Source organism: Herpailurus yagouaroundi, unplaced genomic scaffold (genome assembly GCF_014898765.1).
Source record: "Herpailurus yagouaroundi ecotype Mexico unplaced genomic scaffold, PumYag 162, whole genome shotgun sequence".
In the NCBI taxonomy this organism is placed as follows: domain Eukaryota; kingdom Metazoa; phylum Chordata; class Mammalia; order Carnivora; family Felidae; genus Herpailurus; species Herpailurus yagouaroundi.
This window is the reverse complement of record NW_024412403.1, coordinates 1,506,199-1,525,189: the sequence shown is the minus strand read 5'-3', so window position 1 is coordinate 1,525,189 and position 18,991 is coordinate 1,506,199. Positions and strand designations below refer to the sequence as shown.

The window sequence follows — 18,991 nt, the reverse complement described above, 5'->3', positions numbered from 1 at the left end:
GTGTGTCCTTTCTCCACCACCACACTGTCTTGATCACTGTAGCTTTACAGCGAGTCCTGAAGTCAGTAGTGTCGGTCCTCCAACTTTGTTCTTTTTCAACATTGTGTTGGCTATTCTGGGTGTTTTGTCTCTCTATAAACTTTAGAATCGGTTTGTCAATAGCCACAAAATGACTTGCTGGGGTTTTGATGGGGATCACATTCAATCTACAGACAAACCAAGTTGGGAAGAACTGACATCGTCACAGTATTGAGTCTTCCTATCCATGAACATGGAATATCTCTGTGTTAATTTAGGTATTTGATTTTGTTAGAGTTTTATAGTTTTCCTCATATAGGTCTTGTACATATTGTTAGGTTTATACCTAAATGTTTTATTTTTTGGGGGCTGCTAATGTAAACAGTATTTTATTTTTTATTTCAAATTCCATATATTTATTGCTGGTATCTGGGAAAGCAATTGACTTTGGTATGTTAACCTGTTATACTGCAACCTAGCTATAATTACTTATTAGTTCGAGGAGGGTTTTTGTTGTTGTTGTTGTTGATTGCTGTGCTTATTATATATATATATATATATATTAATATAATATATATATATTATATATATTTTATATAATATTATATAATTATTATAATTATTCCAAGTTGCATTTCATTAGAAAAAACGTTTGTAGCAGTAATGCATGAACTTTATTTCCTATGCACAGCCTGCCATATCTTGTTCAATGCATGCAGAATCTCTGAAGGGTAATTGAACATCCATTACTTGGATGGTTGCCTAGAAAAAAAAATATTTTATTGTAAATGTTATAAATTGAATGTTTCAGATACTTCAGTGATAGTATTTTGTTTGTATAGTAGTGAAAGCAAAATACAAATCATGAAATTTATTCTCTAAACATACATGATTAAGTTGTTGAATTTCAGGTTACTTTCCTTCAAATGATTTAAGAATTTTATATTTCGGTTACCTTTGGTACATAATCAAATCATCATTTAATATTTTTGCTACAGTTATAAAATTAATCTAGACTTTAGCATGTTGCTTGATTTATAGTAAAGAATCAACACCAATAACCTCCATTTTAACACTTCTCTTTTTAAAAACTTGCAGTGTATGGCTGTTAAAAATAAAACCCATAACAACCACAAGTAATATGTAAAACTTTTCTTAAAACCATTCTGTTTTGAGAATAAAAATGGATAAAATCCAGTAATAATTGCTAGTAATTTTAACCAAGTTTACTGCTTGTCTTAAACATTTTTTTTTTTAATCTATACATTTTTAGTGAATTCCTAAAGATAGTATAGCAGTACAATAGAGAATATCCCTGTTCCGGCACATCTTTAGTATAAGTAAGTCATGTTCTTTATATTTATTCCAGAATATGTTTTTTCCTAAAGGGAGGGGAGAGCATGAAGAGGTAGGAACATGCCCAGCTTCCCTCTCCCTGGTGGAGAGATAAGGGTACTGTCAGAAGACAAGAGGAACGTTCTTTTTACACACATGTTGTGTACTTCGTGTTACAACATGTGCATCTACAAAGGTACAATAATACAGCAGATAACTGTCCGCCACCCGCCACCTGAGAAATAAAACATAGCGGGTTGAATCGTGCCATTTGAAGTCAGTTCTTGCATGCGGTCACCCCATGTCCACTCCCGTTTGTTAGGAAGTACTCGTTACTGACTCGGGGCACCACGTTGTCCACGCAGTGAGTTCTGGGGTGTGCTTGTTGTGACCCTGGACTTGGCCGCCATCACACCGATGGGTCGTCTGCGAACCATGCATGCTGTTTTGGGCGTTGACACCGCACTGTGTCCGGTCTGGGAGGTCTGGCCCTGCCTCATCGCTTCTCTAGGTAGTGTTTGTGGCTGTTCGGACTTGTTCATTTCTCCACATAAGCTTTAGAACCAACTGGCCTAGTTCTGTTGCAATTCTAACTGGAATGCGGTTACACTTAAATCCAGGTCCTTTGATGGCAACTTGAGTGGTCTTTTCACACCTTGGTGCCCCCCAAGCCTAGCTTGGTTCCTACTGCTGCAGGGGCATTCCGAAAAAGGAGGAAATTATTTAAACACTGCTGTCAAATAAAGCTTTTCTCTAATTGGCCGTTCCTGGAATTGTGTTCCGTATGGGGGTTTTGTGGAGCTTTAATTCTTAATGTGTTTGTCGTCCGGGCCAGAAGAAGTGCTTTGCAGAATGAAAGAAAAATGGTTATGTGAAATGCCCTAAAGTGCTCGCATTTATTATGTTGCTTTGTTTTATAACCTTTGGTATAAGAGTTGGCATTTGTAGAAGCTGAAAATGTTGACTTCTGCTCTGCAGGAGATTTTTGGCTGCCATTCTTAATGTGCATGTACCACACGCCCCCGGGCACAGCCTGATCATTTTCTACTGTGAGACATTTCCCATGTCCTTTTTTTAGGGTTTTAATATGTAAGAGCAGGTGAGCAAGGTGAGCTCTACAGGTCAGGTGAGCCCCGTTAGAGCCCGGCACCATTGCGCTCGGACTCACCGTCATTACTGTTGCAAGGGGGACTCTCATCGTCCCAGACCCCCAGGGGAGCCCTCCACGGACCGGGGGTTGCTTCATTGTGTAGTGAGCCTTCTGCTTACTCTTAATTTAACTTCTTATCTTGAGATCACTTAGATCCACACATGGCCGTAAGGAAATGACACGAGAGAGGGCCCATATTTGCTTTACACAGCGCACCCTGCGATGAGGATGTTGACCTCCATACAGTTAAGACCCAGGACGTTCTTTTACCACACAGATCCCTCCTGTTGCCGTTTGGGGAGGCCACACCCACAGCCTCCCCAAACCTTGATGACCGCTAACCTGTTCCCCATTTGTACAGTGTTCTCATTTCAAGAATGTTACGTATCAATGGAATATACATGGGTCCGTGCAGTGGCCACGAGATTGGTTTTTTCCAGGAAGCCCTATTCTCTGGCGATCCCTCCGGACTGTTGTGTATATCAATAGTTTGCTCCTTTTCATTGCCACATAGTATTCCATGGTATGGATGGGCCACATTTTATTCAATCATTCACCTGTTGAAGGGCGTCTGGGTTGTCCCCAGTTTGGGACTGTTAGGAATCAAGTTGCTATAAACAGTCATGTTTATTACAAAAATTTTTTTTTAGTAATCTCTTCACCTGACGTGGGGCTTGAACTCGTGAGTTCAAAAGTTGCACGCTTTAACAACCAAGCCAGCCAGGTGCCCCCGGACACAGTTTGTACGTGAACCGTGTCTTCATTTCTCTGGGATAAAATGCCCATGTTCAGTTTTTAAGAAGCTGCCCAACCGCTCTCCAGAGCGGCCGCCCCGTGTTCCGGTCCCGCCGGCCACGTGCGAGGGATCTGGTTTGTCTGCGTCCGTGCCCGCGTGTGCGGTGGTCACCGTTTTGTACGTGAGCCGCTCTCACGGGTGTGTGGGGGTGCCTCACGTGGTTGAAGCTGCATTTCCCCGGGGCTGACGGTCGCGGACCCCGTGTCATGTGCTTTCTTGCCATCTCTCTCTCCACGTATATCCTCTATGATGATACTGGCTGTTCATGTCTCCTGTCCGTTTTCTGACCGGCTTGTTTTATCGTTTAGTTTTGAGAATCTCACGTGTGTTCTATTTGGATACGTGGCTTTCAAACCTTTTCTCCCCATCTGTGGCCTGTCTTTGTGTCTCCTCAATAGGGTCTCAAGCAGGAGTGTTTCCTTTGGAGGAGCCCAGTTTGTCAGCGTTTCCTGTCACGGGTCGTGTATTGGGTGCCAGTCTGCAGGCTCTTTGCCTCATCCGAGACCCTGAGGGTTTTCTCCTGTGAGTTCGTTGTTTCTCATTGAAGCCCCTTGGTCCATTTTGAGTGGGTCCCATGCAGGGTGCAGACTTGGGTGCCCCGGGGCTCCGGCACCCTCTGTGGACAGCACCGTTCCTCCTCCACGGCCCCTCGCTGGCACCGTCGTCCACTGCGTGACCTGTTGGTCAGGCCTCTCGCTAGGTCCCTTGTTCTGCGCGTCTGTCCCTCACCGACTCCACGCCGGCCTGCTGACCGGTGCTGCTCAATCAGCCGCTAAAATCATTTAGACTTACTCCTCGCTTCCTTCTTTTTGGTGACAGCCGCTTTAACATCTTTTTCCAGTAATTGGAACATCTCTGGGTTGGCATTCTGTTGATTGTGTTTTTTTATTCAGGTAGAGATCTTTGTGGCTCTCCGTAGGATGAATGATTTTTGCTTTGAAACCTGGACGGATTATGTTCCAAGAGTCTTACTGGAGCTTCCTGTTTCCACTGACTTTCTCGCACGCCGCTCTCTCTGTCAGGGGAGGGGGCCCCCCCCTCATCACTGCCGTGCGGGTCCAGGTTCCCCACAGGCCACCGCTGACAGTTCCCAGGTTGCCGCTCTTCTGTGGTGTCCACTGACGTTGCCAGGTGGAGGCGAGTCTTGACTCCCGGCTGGGCCTCCCCTGACACCCCCAGTGGGGATGAGGTGGGCACCTTGGCAGGCTCCCCGAGTGTCAGCCCTGGCTGTGCGGTGCAGGTGGGAGGGTGGGGTCCGGCCGGGGAGGGCGTTTCCTCCGTCAGTTGCCTGTCGAGCTGGTGGGTGCCTGTCTTGGACCTTTGGCCACAGTCAGTTCTTGTTTGGGTCGTGTGTGTTGTCTCTGTCTGTCTCCCGGTGTTTCCAGGTTACCAGCGTCTTCGGCTCCCGGTCTGGGATAACGAGGCGAAAAGCAGGCCCGGGGGGCTCCCTGCTGCACAGTTCCTTGGTCCCCAGCTCGTCTGCGACCTGGTCTGTGACCTGGCCTGCCTTCTTCCCTCCCCCCAGAGCCTTTCCGATGTTCGCTCTAGACGTCCTGTCCAGGAGAGTTGCTTGTACTGAGCTGGAGAAAAGGAGAGATGACCCCTGCTCCCCTGGCCACTGTGCACATCCCTTCTGCTGTTCCGAAACCGGTGTCCAGCCAGTAAGAACAGAGTGCCCTGCGCGGCTTTGAGTGTGTGTCCAGCGTTAATAGTTGGGGTTCCTCTGACGTGCCCTGTGACTGTGTGCTTTCCTGCAGGCCACCTGCCGGCCGTCTTCAGGGTGTGCCCCCGGCCTGCCCTCTCGCTCGGGTTAGCCGTCACACACCCGTCTTCCCACTGAGTGACCCCTCAGAGCACCCGCATTCCACCGAGGGCGAAGTGTGGTTTACCCCGCGATGACCTCTTCCCTCCCACTTTGGACCTCGAGGAAGTTCCTCTTTATGAAAACTTTCCGTAAGGGAATGTTAAAGCACGTGCAAATTCAGAATTGCAAATGGAAGCCTTCGTGCCCATCAGCGGGCATCAGCACACCAGCATGACCCCTCTGTGCCACCCGGACACCGTCTGCTGTTCCCTACACTCGCACTGTGTGCTAGTTCATAGTAATAAACCCCAGATATTACCATTTTGTGTGTAAGTACTTCAGAATATATCCCTAAAATTTAAGCACCATTTCCACCCCTGAAACAATTAATAATCCCTTAATATGATCAGCTACTCAGGTGATATTTATATTTAAATTTCTCAATTGCAGAATCTACTTGATCCGTTCAGGTTTTATAGTATCTACCCTGTGCTTTGCACCAAATACATTTTCAGCAAATACATCATGAAGTAATTAATCAATACAAGATAGCAATGCTTTTGAAACTATGCGGAACACTTTCTTGAATAAAGGACTCTAAATAGAGGGCCCCCGGCGGCTCAGTCAGGGGGACAAGCAGGTCTTCACTTTGGGGTCGCGGGTTCGAGTCCCACGTGGGGGCAGAGATTACTTAAATAGATAAAATAAATAAAGGGTTCTAAATAGAAACCCATGTAACTTTTAGCAACAAATTTGCCAGTTATATGTTGGGATTCGCCATTATTAACACGCGATTGTCATGAAAACACACATTTTAGATACCTGAGGGACATTTACGACACACGTGCCTATTTCAGCACATTTTTGTTACCATTATCCTGAAAGCACTGATTTGCCTTTTAGTGACTTACAGTGTAAGTTTCATTTCGGTTTTATTCTATACAAAGAGATTGTGGCCAGAACATTTGCAGTCTTTTCCTCGCTCGCCGTCTGATGGGGCCCTTTATTATGGACAATGCGTTCATACAGCCTTGCAGGGCACAGCCACAGTATTCAGGAAGACGGGGCTTTGAACTTGCTCGTAGTTGGAGAATCGGAGTAATTGTTCCTTGAGGGTGCCTGTGGTTTCTCCTGCCAACAAAGGAAGTCACAGGTGGCTAAGGGGCTAGGTCCGACTTGAACAGCTGTGTGTGCCCTTTAGTGGCACCCACACGAGGTGCTGTTCAGGACGAAGAAAAGAAGTGGGGGGAAATCCTGCAGTGGCCTTGCTCCGGCCAGACCAGAGTGCTATGGGCGGTGGTGACCGTTGGCATGGCCAATGGCCAATGGCATGGGCTGGCGTGTGTGTGGCTCTGTTGTCTTCCGTTGTGACATGGAGCGTCTTCACTGCGTCCCATGGGAAGCCTCTCTCCGAGCCGTCCTCGTCCTCCCTGCCCTCCAGGGCCCCCGTCCCCGGCACGGTCCGCCCCACTCAGACGGCGCCTCCCTTGCCGTGTCTCCTTCTACCTCCGCCGTCCCTCCTGGCAGCGCGGCCCCGGCTGGCGGTCCTTCGGTGTCCCGGACCGTGCCAGAGCAGAGGGCGCATCCCCGCGTTCGGTGCTGGACGACAGAGTAGCCCTCCTCGTGTGGAGGCTTCTCCTCTCACTTGTACTTCTGTCGCGGTGGTTCCCGACAGCGGACTTACCCCCTGTGCTCATGCGACGGGCACGCTCAAAGTCATTTTCTTGCTGTCTTTCAGACAGAAACCGTCTCCGCCAGTCAAGAGACCCTCACAAGCACTTTGCCATGGATGTAGAAGAAGAAGAAAACATGAGTAAGACCTGGGCCCATCATGTAGCGTCAAGTAGCTAATTCTCCGTTACCATCGTAGTGTTCTTGTAAATAGTTGTAATGAGACGAATTTGGGAAAAGTGATTTCCTTTCCTGCGAAATGGGCTGCTAACGGTGGCATGTTTTAACTTTCTGATGTGTTCCCTGCAGTAGGTGTTGGTACTTGTGTGGGCACTTTCCTCACAGCCGTCTGTCTGGACCTTCCACGGCCACCGTTCTGGGACCGACACGTGTGTACTAGGAGGGAGAACACGTGTCTCTAGATGCACGTGCCTCACGGCTGCACGGGTTCGTGCCATGTCGCGGCGTGGGTCTCCTACCAGTGGCTGGATTTTCATGTGTGCAAATCTGAGATACCCTTTGGGATTGATTGAAATACTTGGTCATTTGGGAGAATAGTGGCTAAATTTTCCCCTGCAAAGACAGCGAATTCTCCCTGTGCTTTGAGGGAAGGGGGCTCCCGCAAGCCTGCTGATTTTAAGTTTCCAAGACTTTGGCGAGCCTTTGGGCTGCTGTGGACCGGAGCTCACCGTGGGGCCTGCTCTGTCTGCCACACTGTCCCGTCTGTGGAGCAGGGCGGCGAGCCTCAGGGGCACACAGCTCCCCCCACCCCCGGCCCCCCACAGTGGTGCTCTCTACCGAAAGAAGTTTGCGGAATGCACTTGTCTCTTCTGTTTTACATTTAATCCCTGAGAGCAGTGCATTTGGATAAGGTTTAAAGGCTCCCACAGAAGTTGGGCCAATGACAGCGAAGACACCATTTTCTGATCTGCATCCTTACTTGCAGCGTCTGGTCGTGCCCAGGGAGGAGCAGGCGGGCATGCACACCGGGTGACTTCGTACCGAGACTGGTCACTGTGACTAGAACACCGCTCAGTACGTCTCCCTGTGACTTCTCCCAGGGCCGACCAGCTGAGGCCTTGGGCTTGGGCTTGCGGCCACTTAGGACCCAGAAGCTCAGTGGGCAGGGCGCTCCCGCCTCCTGGGCCGCCAAGCTCTGCAGTGCTCTGGGCCTTGGTTGCACGAACCACACGGAGAACGTGCTCTTTGGCAGTTGCGAGTGTGGGAAAGCGCGACCGTGGCGCTGCCTGCAGGGTGCTGTCTCCCGGCTGGTGTCCCCATCAGAGCCTACTCTTAAGGCCTGTTTGGGGCGCAGCCTGTCTTTGCTCATCAGCTCCACTCACCATGGCCACTGTTGCCCGGGCACTAGCCCCCCGTGAGGACCGTGTGAGCACGTGTCCCCTAAGCCTCCTTTGCTCGGGGCCGCGGGCTGTTGTCCGCCTGGCGGGGGTGGAGACTGCACGGCACGCAGATCCTGTGGTAACTCACCAAGATGAAGGATTCTTCTGGGTGATTTTCCTGAAGGGTGAATGCGGGTTCCGGTCTGGAGGTCTGTGGTGAGGTCCCACATTTCCTACCGTTTGGAAAGCAGCAAAAGATTTTATTGGGTGGCGTTCACGTCCGTGAGTTAACGTCGCGCCCACGTCTGCTTAGGAAGAGCTGTGATAGCAGGGTCTGTCTGTCTAATTCAGTGTGTGTTTCTTTTACACAGCAGCACCTCTGATAAGACGGGATAGGAGCAGTGTCTGAGTGCTTCTGAAGCAAGTAACAACTTGGAATTTACGTGAACTCTATTATAGGAAGCGTATTTTTTTTTCTTTTACATCTCAAGATTGTTTGTCAATCCAATACTGATCATTTTTATCTCCTAAAGGACAGCCTTTGTTTCAGAGACAGTGAGTCTGTGATGGAACACACTTGCGCGTGTGTCTACACGGCCTGATTTTCCATGTCGATAATCCTGTTTGGCAACAGCGTCAGGATGTTTGCAGTCGCCTGACGTGTGACGTTCTTGCCTATTCGTTCACCTAAATTCTGTCTTGCTCTGCCCTTTTTAACCTTTGTTTCCTTCGAGCACCGAAAGGAGTAACCTATCGAGCTTTTGCTGGAGGATGTTATAAATGAAAATTTAGTGTCCATTCCGTCAGCTTTGTCAACTGGGAGAAGTGGTGTGTGTGTCGGGAGTACTGGGGAGTATTTGACGTCTGCAGAGAGAGGTCAGCAGCCTCCCAACCTCCGCCTCCGTGCAGAGCCCGTTTCCCAGGGTCTGGGTTTAAGCCAGGGTTATTCTTTACATCCCAGCTGAGGGCCGGCTGCCCCGGAAGTTTGAGAACTTTCACTTTGGGGATTGGTGGCCGTCAGTCGGACTTTCTGTCCCATTTATCCTCCCGTGTCCACAGTGCTGTTTGCTTAGCGTCACAAGCATCTACTTCTGGATTATGTACCGTGACCCGAGGGCTGCCTTGTCAGGGCACTTGTAAGTTGCTTACATGTGTAAAAATTATTTCGGTTGCTAGCTACATCTTTGAGCGCTAATGAAAGGTCTTCCAGTGCAGTCCCACTGACAGGGCCCCGGTCATTACTCCTACGCTTCACGCGGCAGACGGCCTATAAAGATGAGCCGGGAAAACAGGGAATTGTTTCTTTCTCTCTTTTTAAAAAAAGCCTAATAAACTTACAGAGAAGAGTAAATGCCTTTTAATTCCCCGGTTTGAAATTAAAATCGTATTTATTTCTCCAAACTTAGAGAGTTTTAAAATTATCTTCGTTAACTGCAAATAGAAACTACCTTTAAAAGGTGGGATAGGCAGCTTGTCCTGTCAATCCGTCAAATATTTGTTTCTTAAAAAAAGACAAAATCGCTGCCTTTACTTGGAAAGTTAGGAAGTGGTAGCCTGTTTGCAGCTTGAGTTTTATGTCTTGTTATGTACTTTTTCCTATCGTGGAATATATTAAGGATTCAGAGATAAATCGATCCCTGTATGTCATGAAAAAATGTGAGTTAATACTAGAAGTGAGGCTGTATCCCTCAGTGATGACATGAGGAGTTTTCCCAGATTGATTCACGGGCTGAATCCAACGAGCGCACACAGTGATCGAATATTCTAACCCTGAAACGCTAATTCCTTGTGAGTGCATCTTGTAAGTCCTGGCCCTGCTCCGGGAGGTACTGCGGTCCGGAGCCCGGTGTGGGCGCAGTCAGAGCAAGTGACATTGAAAAGGAGGAGAATGTGTGTCAATACTGACATTGGACTTACTGAGGGAAGCTTTTTCAGGATTAATTTATCACCCCACACCCCGACAAGCTTGAGTAAAGCATCTCTAGGTGCTTCAGAATATTCTTGTAGAAAACAACTGTTTTAAAAATCCACCCTTGAATGCAAAAGCAGTTGGGGACGGTAGTCGCACATGGCGTTGGCCATGAGTTAGCGAAACGTACGGTTGCCCATCTTGGTGCAGGTGGCAGTTCTTGGGTTGAAGGTGCGGCCCTTGCACGTACGGCCAGAGGCAGAGTGAATAAGCACACATCACTTAACCAGTTACAAAGAGAGATAAAGGAATCTATAAATTTTGCATTTACAAGATCCTGCAACGAAGGCGTTGTAAGTTACTCTTTCTGGGCACCGCAGGTTCGAGCAGCACAGATGTTAAGGAAAGCTGCGGTCTGGACAGCGCGCCCCCCACGGACGGCAGCGCCCCCGGGCCTGGCGAGGGCGCCCCGCTCTCCAACGGGGGCGGTGGCGGCACCGGCCGGAAGCGGCCCCTGGAGGAGGGCAGCAATGGCCACGCCAAGTTCCGCCTGAAGAAGAGGAGGCGGCCGCCGGGGCCCGCGCTGCCCAAGAACGCCCTGATGCAGCTGAACGAGATCAAGCCCGGCCTGCAGTACGCGCTGCTGTCGCAGACGGGGCCGGTGCACGCGCCTCTGTTCGTCATGTCCGTCGAAGTGAACGGGCAGGTGTTCGAGGGCTCCGGCCCCACCAAGAAGAAGGCCAAGCTGCACGCCGCGGAGAAGGCCCTGCGCTCTTTCGTTCAGTTCCCCAACGCCTCCGAGGCCCACCTGGCCATGGGGAGGACCCTGTCCGCCAACACGGACTTCACGTCCGACCAGGCCGACTTCCCCGACACGCTCTTCAACGGCTTCGAGACCCCGGACAGGTCGGACGCGCCCTTCTACCTGGGCTCCAACGGGGACGACTCCTTTAGTTCCAGCGGGGACCTCAGCTTGGCCGCGTCCCCGGCACCCGCCGGCCTCGCGCAGCCTCCCCTGCCCGGCCCTCCGCCGTTCCCGCCGCCGAGCGGGAAGAACCCCGTGATGATCCTGAACGAGCTGCGGCCGGGGCTCAAGTACGACTTCCTGTCGGAGAGCGGGGAGAGCCACGCCAAGAGCTTTGTCATGTCTGTGGTGGTGGACGGCCAGTTCTTCGAGGGCTCGGGCCGGAACAAAAAGCTCGCCAAGGCCCGGGCTGCGCAGTCTGCCCTGGCGACCATTTTTAATTTGCACTTGGATCAAACACCGTCTCGCCAGCCCATCCCCAGCGAGGGCCTTCAGTTGCATTTACCGCAGGTGAGGAACTGTGGTGCTGCCGGAACGGTGGCCGTGTCTTGGCAGTGCTTTCAGACAGGGCTTCGCTCCTCTTTGTCGCTGTTGGCGCCCCGTCCGCGCGTCACCGGTAAGTCTGGCTCCAGGTGTCCCTGCCCTGCCCGCACCGGTTGTGCCGGGCCGCCCGTCTGGGGCCATCACACGCGGGCGGGACCCACAAAACCCTGTCCCCCAGAGCAGTGCCGTTCGCGCCCTCCAGGCTGAGCCCTGCCCCGCTCTGCACGGCAGCCCGTGTGGCTCCCTTCCCACACCGTCCGCCTCTGTGGGGACCCGCGTCCCGCAGCAGCCTGTGACCAGAGCACGGGGACCACATCCCAGGTCGGCGGTGCTCCCTGCAAAGTCTCACCGGAGAGTCCCGAGCACAGAAGTGAGGCTGCCCGCGTCCGGGTCAGGGCGGGTGTCCCGCAACTCTGACGGTCCCCAAGGCCAAGGGCCAGCCAGGCAGAGGGCGCACCGTAGCGGGTCTGTGAGCCTCTCAGAGGTGGGAGAAGGAAGGGGACCCTTTGGTGGCACTCCAGGGGCCCGGGAGTCCGTACCTGGGATCCGTGCGGGCTTCCCTCCTGCTGGGCTGGAGGTAGGTGGCCACACTTGGCTTGGCCTAGGGCGGCCCTCCCGCGTAAGACCAGGGTGGAGACAGGATTTCAGGGCGGGCTCCTGGCTGACTCGAAAAGGGAAGAGAGGAGGGGAAACAGCTGTAGCTGGCATCTCTAAATCCTACGACTCTGATTACGTGTTGCTTCTCTTCTTGGAAACCCAGGTTTTTTTCTGGCCTAGTGTAAAAATTACTCTTTTAGAGAGAAAACCTGATGACTTTCTCTATTCCTTTTTGTCAAACTATTACTATTAAAGATAAAATCTGAAATGGTTTGATGGGAAAAAAATGAAGGGCTCCAATTGCCACATGGGACAACTTGCATCTGTCTCAGAAGAATCCAGGATGCAACAGCTTCCCAGTTGTCCTTGGACACAGTCAGGGTAACCTCCCGAAATGGCCGGTAGTGCAAGGTTTTGGAAAAAGAAACTTTATTTTGCCTAAAGCAACCAAATGCGACATCAGTATAAAGTAACCCATTCAGAATATTCTACTGGTCTTTTACGAACCAAAGAATCACTTCCCCTCTTGACCCCTTGCTGACATTTTTCAGAAGATTCCACAAGCCGGCCCCGTAGAGAGGATGTATTTCGGGCTTCCATGGCTCAGTGCACTCCAGCTTGGGTGCAGATTAGCATCTGAGGCCACCTGACTCCTGTGGCGCCTGCTGTCGTGTTTGAGGTGAACCCCGTGAGCCCCACATGCCTGGGTTGGCTGCAGGCTGGCTGGCTGCCCCACAGCAGGGAGGAAGACGGGGGTCCCTGAGCGCACTTACCCCTGATCCCCGGCCTGGCCCCATGCTTCTGCTCCACCGGGGGCCCCGGGGGGCCTCACTGGGGAGGGGCGTCTATGGGAATCCTGTGTGAGGGACAGGGTGGGGTGCTCTCAGCCCTGCCTGATGCCACTTGCCTGGAGTTCTTGCAGGCGCCCAGTGGTCGTCTCTGAACCTCTGGTCGGGGCCCAGGGGGCCTGCAGGCGTGGAGCTAGGTGTCCTGTCTCTGCTCACAGCGCACCCACCGTGGTGTCTCTGGAGGCCCCTCGGGAGCTCAGGACATGCTCATGCTTTCCTGGGAGGGCCTGGGGTGGCCTTCGCAGAATCAGCCCTTACAGCTTTATTTCTGGACTGTGTTGCCTTTGGCCCGGAGGTTTCCAGACGTACATCCTGGAACGGTGAGCATCCTCACTGCTTTCCTGGAGTAACCCTTGAGGGCGTTGGGCCGGCCCTCCCTGCTCGTAGGACTTTTCACCTTCATCGTGTTCCTGGTGGTGGCCCAGGGTTTAAACCCAGAGATGTGGCCGCAGCCCCTGCCGGTAGTGGATTTTGTTAACGCGGCACAACCAAGCAGCCAGCGCCACAGCCAGCCTTGAACTGGGGCCTCGCAGCTCCTGGGCGCTGCCTGGGGCTGTGGGGACACAGGTGTGATTCGTGTGGCGCCCGACGTGCAGAGGGAGACTCTCTTCCTTACTTGTAGGAATGAGATCACAGTCTCTTTAAGGGGAAGAAAAACTGTCCGGGTGCCCCAAGTGCCTGCCTCTCACGAGTCCGTGTCACCCTAAGGGCCCGACCTGCACATCTCTGAGCTCCGTGGTTTAGAACTTTGCCAAACCTTCCATCAGACGCTTTTCTTTTCTCTGGCTTATCCTTAGCCTCTCTTAGGATTTGTTCTTTTATATAAGTTGGAACACGTGATCCTTACTCTGATAGCCTCACCACCGTGTGGCCTGCAGCCACATGTGTGGCGTGGACCCTCCGCGTGGGACAGGAGACAGGGGGGAGGGGGAGGCCTGCTGCCCCGCCCTGCGTCTTGTGTCCACGCCCACGCCTCTGGCTCGAGCGCAGTCTTCCTGGGCTCCCTGGTATTTTCCGGTGCAGCAGCAGGAGAGCTTTCATGGCAACTTTTGTTCTTCAGAATAAGTCGTCATTCGGGATGCGGGACGTGTCTGTTCATCTGGGGAGTGTTTTCCTAGGGGCCAAGCCGGGACACTGGATCCGGCCGTTTGGTTGCCGAGACAGGTGTGGGTTCGGTGGGGACACGGCTCTTCACACACGCCCCCGTCAGGCGGCATCTCCCCAAACCCTGATACCCGAGATGAGTTGTGAGCCGTGAAGGTGGGACTGTGGCCACGCTCTGCCGGGTGTGTCTGCTCCTGAGCAGCGTCCTCCGGTGCAGGCTGTGGGCATGGAAACGTGCCAGGCGCCCTCACCCCTTCCCTCGGAGAGCACGGCCGCTGGTGCTGCCCGCGGCCGGTTGGGCCGAGTGAGAAACGCCCTGCCGGACGCTCGTGAGCGCTGGTTTCTGGGCAGGCAGGGCGGCTGGTTTGCACGTTGGAGAAACCGAGGCACGAGAGGCTGGCTGGCTGGCTGCCCCACGGCAGGGAGGAAGACAGGGGTCCCTGTGGGCACTCGCACCCTGCTCCCTGGCCTGGCCCCAGGCGCCTTGTGGGAACTGCCGTGGGGCTCGGGCTTCCACACACCGCCCCTGTCCTTGCCCTGATGTTCCCTGGCCCCGCCGGGCCTCCAGCCGATGGCAGCCCTTCCGTGTTGAGGGAAAGAAGCACTTTCGTGTCCTTCACAAGCCCTGATGCTCCCGGGAGTGTGGCCCCGGAGGCTGGGAGAGCCTGGTGCAGAGCAGAGGGCGTGCGGGGCAGGTGGCCCGGGGTGGCCTCGCTTCCCTCGTCCGAGGGGATCCCGGTGGACCAGACGGGTGGCACCGGTTCTGGACCGTCCTTGTCTGTGAGATCTGTTGAAGGAGTCCATCCAGAGCCTCGAATTCCTTGGACCTCTGTTTCTGGGGAGCGTTCTGAGGGGAAAGCACACAGACACACACACACGCTCACTCACACGCGCTTGTTTGTCAGATTTCCCTGTGTGGTTTTCCAAAAGAGAAGCCGTCTATGAGGCCACTCTGAAGGGACCGCTGTGTTGGTGTGCACAGGGCCCTGACTCCCTGCTGTGGTCCTCAGGTGTTAGCGGACGCCGTGGCTCGCCTGGTGCTGGATAAGTTCGGTGACCTGACGGACAACTTCTCCTCTCCTCACGCACGTAGGAAAGTTCTTGCCGGCATCGTCATGACAACAGGTAAAACATTGGGGTGCCTTTCTTCCCGCCTAAAAAAGAGGGGAAGATGGTCAGACTGTGACCATCTCTGGGACCCTGACGGGAACTATCTTCCTAATTCTTCAGAGTCCTTGTCATATGCAAACGTAGGAATTGCACCTACAGATGTTCCGTTTCTTAACCTCAGTTTTTTATTTGGGGACGGCACACTATATTAATGTCTGGTTCCTGTCACCATAAATGAGTGGTTTTGATCTACTCTGGAAAAGGGCAGCAAAATGCACCTCTGTCATTTGAAAGCGGGACGTATCTGACCTCCCAACTAATGGTGATGCCTCCAGATAGTTTGTGCGTGACTTTTATCGGGCAGACGAGCAGCTCTAGCAAGAGCAGAAATTGCTTGGGTAAAAAGCACTCTTTGGGATGACACATGAAACCCTATTAAATGAACCCGGAAGTCCCAGCAGGACAAGGCGCCCTCTCTGAGTTCTTTCCCTCACCCGGGGGGGTGAGAACGCTCAGCAGCTCCTGCTCCTGGACCACCCCAAGAGCAGGAGGCCACAGCCGTGCCCCCTGCTGGGTCCCTGCAGCTGGCCAGGCTGGGGCTGAGTCTGAGGCTCCTTGTGGGGCCCTCTACACTGAGTCGTCCACTCAGCCCCGCTGGCCGTGTGCAGACATCCGGCCCTAGGGCCAGAGAGCAAGCCAGTAGTGGTTTACCTGTCTACACCTGCCGGCCAGGGAGAACACCTCAGTCCTCTGTGGGGTCCCTGCTCCGTCCTTTCCTCCCGATGTTGCTCTCCTCTATCTGATTGTGGACAGGATGTGATTCCATGACCTTTGGCATTGATCCAGCCCTCGATGCCCTAGGACACGTGGCTGCTGCTTTAACGATGATGGCTTTTCGTGCACGATGTGTTTGCCGTGGCACAGCTGAGAGTGTGTCTGCGGTAGCATGAAGGGCTCTGGACGTGACCCGGGGTCCCAGTTTAACTTGGGGTTTGAAGCCTGTGTTGTCTCCGTTTCTCCCTCTCTCTCTGCTGCTGCTCTCGACATGCCCGAGGGGTGAATGCTTCAGCTACTGACATGCAGCGTTCCCGGGGCGAGGCTCTGGGCCTCCGCCAGCGGCAGGCGTGAGCAGCGGGCGGCCCTTCCGTGCGGCTCTCCTCCTGGGCTCGGGGGCCGCGGACCGGCTCCCAGGGCGTTTTTGCATCGTGGTGTGTGCAGCTCACTCGGGGCCTTCGCTCAGCACCACAGTTTACGCCTGCAGGCAGCACCACACAGCCTTTGGCCCGTGGCCCTGACGTCACCTGGCCTGCTTCAGCTCGGGCTCCCCGTGGTTGAATGACCCTGGGCAGGCTCTGACCCCTCTGGGCCTCAGGACCCTCATCTTTGAGACGGAGACAGTGGTCGCGTGCCCCTCAGAGGACCCCACAGGACTGAAGTGAAACCCTCACCTAACTACCGCTTGGGGCGCACGCCCTGCACTCAGCTGATAGCAAGTGCGGTTTACCGTCAGGCTTTCCAGGCCTTGCCCCGCGCCTGTCAGGGTGGACGCGTTTCCCGTGCCCGAAGTCCCCAGCAGGCTTCACTCCCAGTACAGTTAGATGGTGACAGGCATTCCTAGGCAGGACACTGTGAGTTACTTCTCTTTTCCCCCTCATCCCTCTGTGGGCCATTCCTCGTGCCCTCCTTAGTGCTTTGCTACTAATTTCAAAACTAACTGCCAGACCGGTTAGTTGACCCTTACCCGGTGCTCCCTACCTGTACCCAGGGGGCCGCGTCCAGAGGAAAGGAGTCCCTTAGGTTCGGAGTCTGTGCACTAGAGGGGCAGGGAGGTTGGCTTCCCAGAAACGTTGCACAGCGAGTCCTCAGCGGGAAGTGCTTTGCGGAGCCCGGGTCTGCCCTGGTAAGAAGTAGGGGCGGGCATGCGCGTGAAGATGGGCTGAGTGGTGGGCTCACAGCGCGGAAGGGAAGTCGCTGAGAAGGCACGCAGACCCCGGGAGCACAGGTAGGCACGCGTGCCTGTGCCTTCGGAGGAATAATGTCTCGTTTGTTTTTCAGGCACAGATGTGAAAGATGCCAAGGTGATAAGTGTCTCTACGGGAACAAAGTGCATTAATGGCGAGTACATGAGTGATCGTGGCCTTGCGTTAAACGACTGCCACGCGGAGATAGTAGCTCGGAGGTCCCTGCTCAGATTTCTTTATACACAGCTTGAGCTTTATTTAAAGTAAGTTCACTAAGTAAATCACTAAGGGGAGCAGTTTTCAAAAAATATTCCCCTCCCATCAGAATGTACTGCAAAACCTTTCGTTGTTTCTATAATCTCTGAAAAACTCTTTAATTAAAACAGTAACTTTATGGGCAGCAGTGCGGTTGGGTCCCATTTTCCCATGAGGCTCAAGGTACAGACGAGAGCTGGCCAGGTGCCACACACACGCACGTGCACCGACCGCTGACGCAGTCGTAGATCTGAAAAGTCTGTTCGAGACCGTGTGCTTGTGTCTCGTGCAGCATGCGTGTGAGCAGAACTAAGCCACCTGGGACCGTGGCCACCCATCGTGGTCACCGTACACAAAGGCGGCAGGCCAACTGTCTGAGCTACTTTCCTTTATGCACCCGTCTCTGTGTGTCGTCTGTTTTGAAGCCCTAAGTGAGGAGGAGGGGAGGCCACTCGCATCCCGATAACTTGTTCATTATTGAGTGGACAGGAGCTGTGTTCCTTATCACAACATGCAGATGTTCTTGCTGCAGCTTATCTGTACCCTGGTGAAAACACTGGCCTCTGAAAGTCATCGTCAACTGTGGGAGACTAAACTTTGTCAACAGCTTTAAAGTTCCCTTTTGCAACTTTTTTCCTTCCAGTAGCAAAGACGATCAAAAAAGGTCCATCTTTCAGAAGTCAGAGCGCGGCGGGTTCAGGCTGAAGGAGAGCGTTCAGTTCCATCTGTACATCAGCACGTCTCCCTGTGGGGACGCCAGAATTTTCTCGCCGCACGAGCCGATTCTGGAAGGTACGAGACCCAGTGCTCAGCAAGTAGCAACGTCTCGAGGAGATTGGTGATTGCGTAGTAACAGATGGAAGAGTAAACTTGCGTGAATGTCCTTTTCTTCCTTTTTTTGAAGAGTTTCACCTGGAAAGTGATCTGATAGGAATATATAAAAGCAGGAGATTTTTCTCTTCCACTAGTAATTTAATTAGAAAATCTTAATGAAATATGTTGATTCTGATATACTGAGGAATTAGAATGGAGTGAGGATATCAAACAACATTGCTTTTAGTATTTAAATTTGGACAGTCTGTATCTGTACATCGGAGGTGCGCATCATCTGTGTTTGTGATGAACTGTGACTCGATGCGTGTGTACCTGGGGTATTTGGCTGAAATTTCAGAAGCAGCACAGACCAGTGCAAAGGGGGCCCTGTCGCGTCACATTTGCCTCCACCCGTGTTTGCATATGAGGTTGGTGCTTGTATTTGATAGTAACTTGTGTCCTCATGTCTTTTCCCCAGCTTAAGCATTATTTAATGCAAAGACAACATTTGAGTGCATGATTTTCTCTGGTTATGAAAGTAACACATTCTCGCTCTGGATGGTGGCTACATATTTTTAAAATATTAAGAAAAAATGTCAATCCCCCATATTCCTGTAACCCAGAGACAATCACTTTAGATGTTTGTGCATGTGCTTCTCTCTGCATTATTTATGCATCCCCATAATATATTTTTGAAAATTTAAAAATGCAGGGAAAAAACGTAACAAACACTCAAATATCCATCCGCTAGAATTAGCGAATGTCAGCATTTTGTCCTGTTTGCTTCAGCTCATTTTTAATGATAGAAAGTAAACATTTTGGTTAAAATGGAAGCGCCCTTTAGGACCTACTTCCACGACTTTGGTTTGCATTGTGCCTTTCCTGCCCAGGGCCCCGTGCGGTTGTCACTTACCGGGTGGAGAGAGCACGTG

The 18,991-nt window shown here is 52.3% G+C and overlaps 1 protein-coding gene across 11 annotated transcripts in view; it reads left to right on the top strand.

The window, feature by feature from the left end:
• The window catches only part of ADARB1 (adenosine deaminase RNA specific B1), a 133,558-nt gene that overhangs the window by 78,288 nt on the left and 36,279 nt on the right, over positions 1-18,991 (top strand). For 7 of the 11 annotated variants that reach the window (XM_040483748.1, XM_040483741.1, XM_040483740.1 and 4 more), the window contains 5 exons: positions 6,842-6,916; positions 10,404-11,338; positions 14,931-15,045; positions 17,086-17,254; positions 17,890-18,038. In XM_040483748.1, coding sequence (XP_040339682.1) covers positions 6,889-6,916; positions 10,404-11,338; positions 14,931-15,045; positions 17,086-17,254; positions 17,890-18,038 — 1,396 coding nt within the window. In that variant the 5' untranslated portion in view covers positions 6,842-6,888. Of the gene's footprint in view, positions 1-6,841; positions 6,917-9,173; positions 9,251-10,356; positions 11,339-14,930; positions 15,046-17,085; positions 17,255-17,889; positions 18,039-18,991 lie in introns of all 11 variants that reach the window. The other 4 variants (XM_040483742.1, XM_040483744.1, XM_040483745.1 and 1 more) reach the window with 3 other exon arrangements.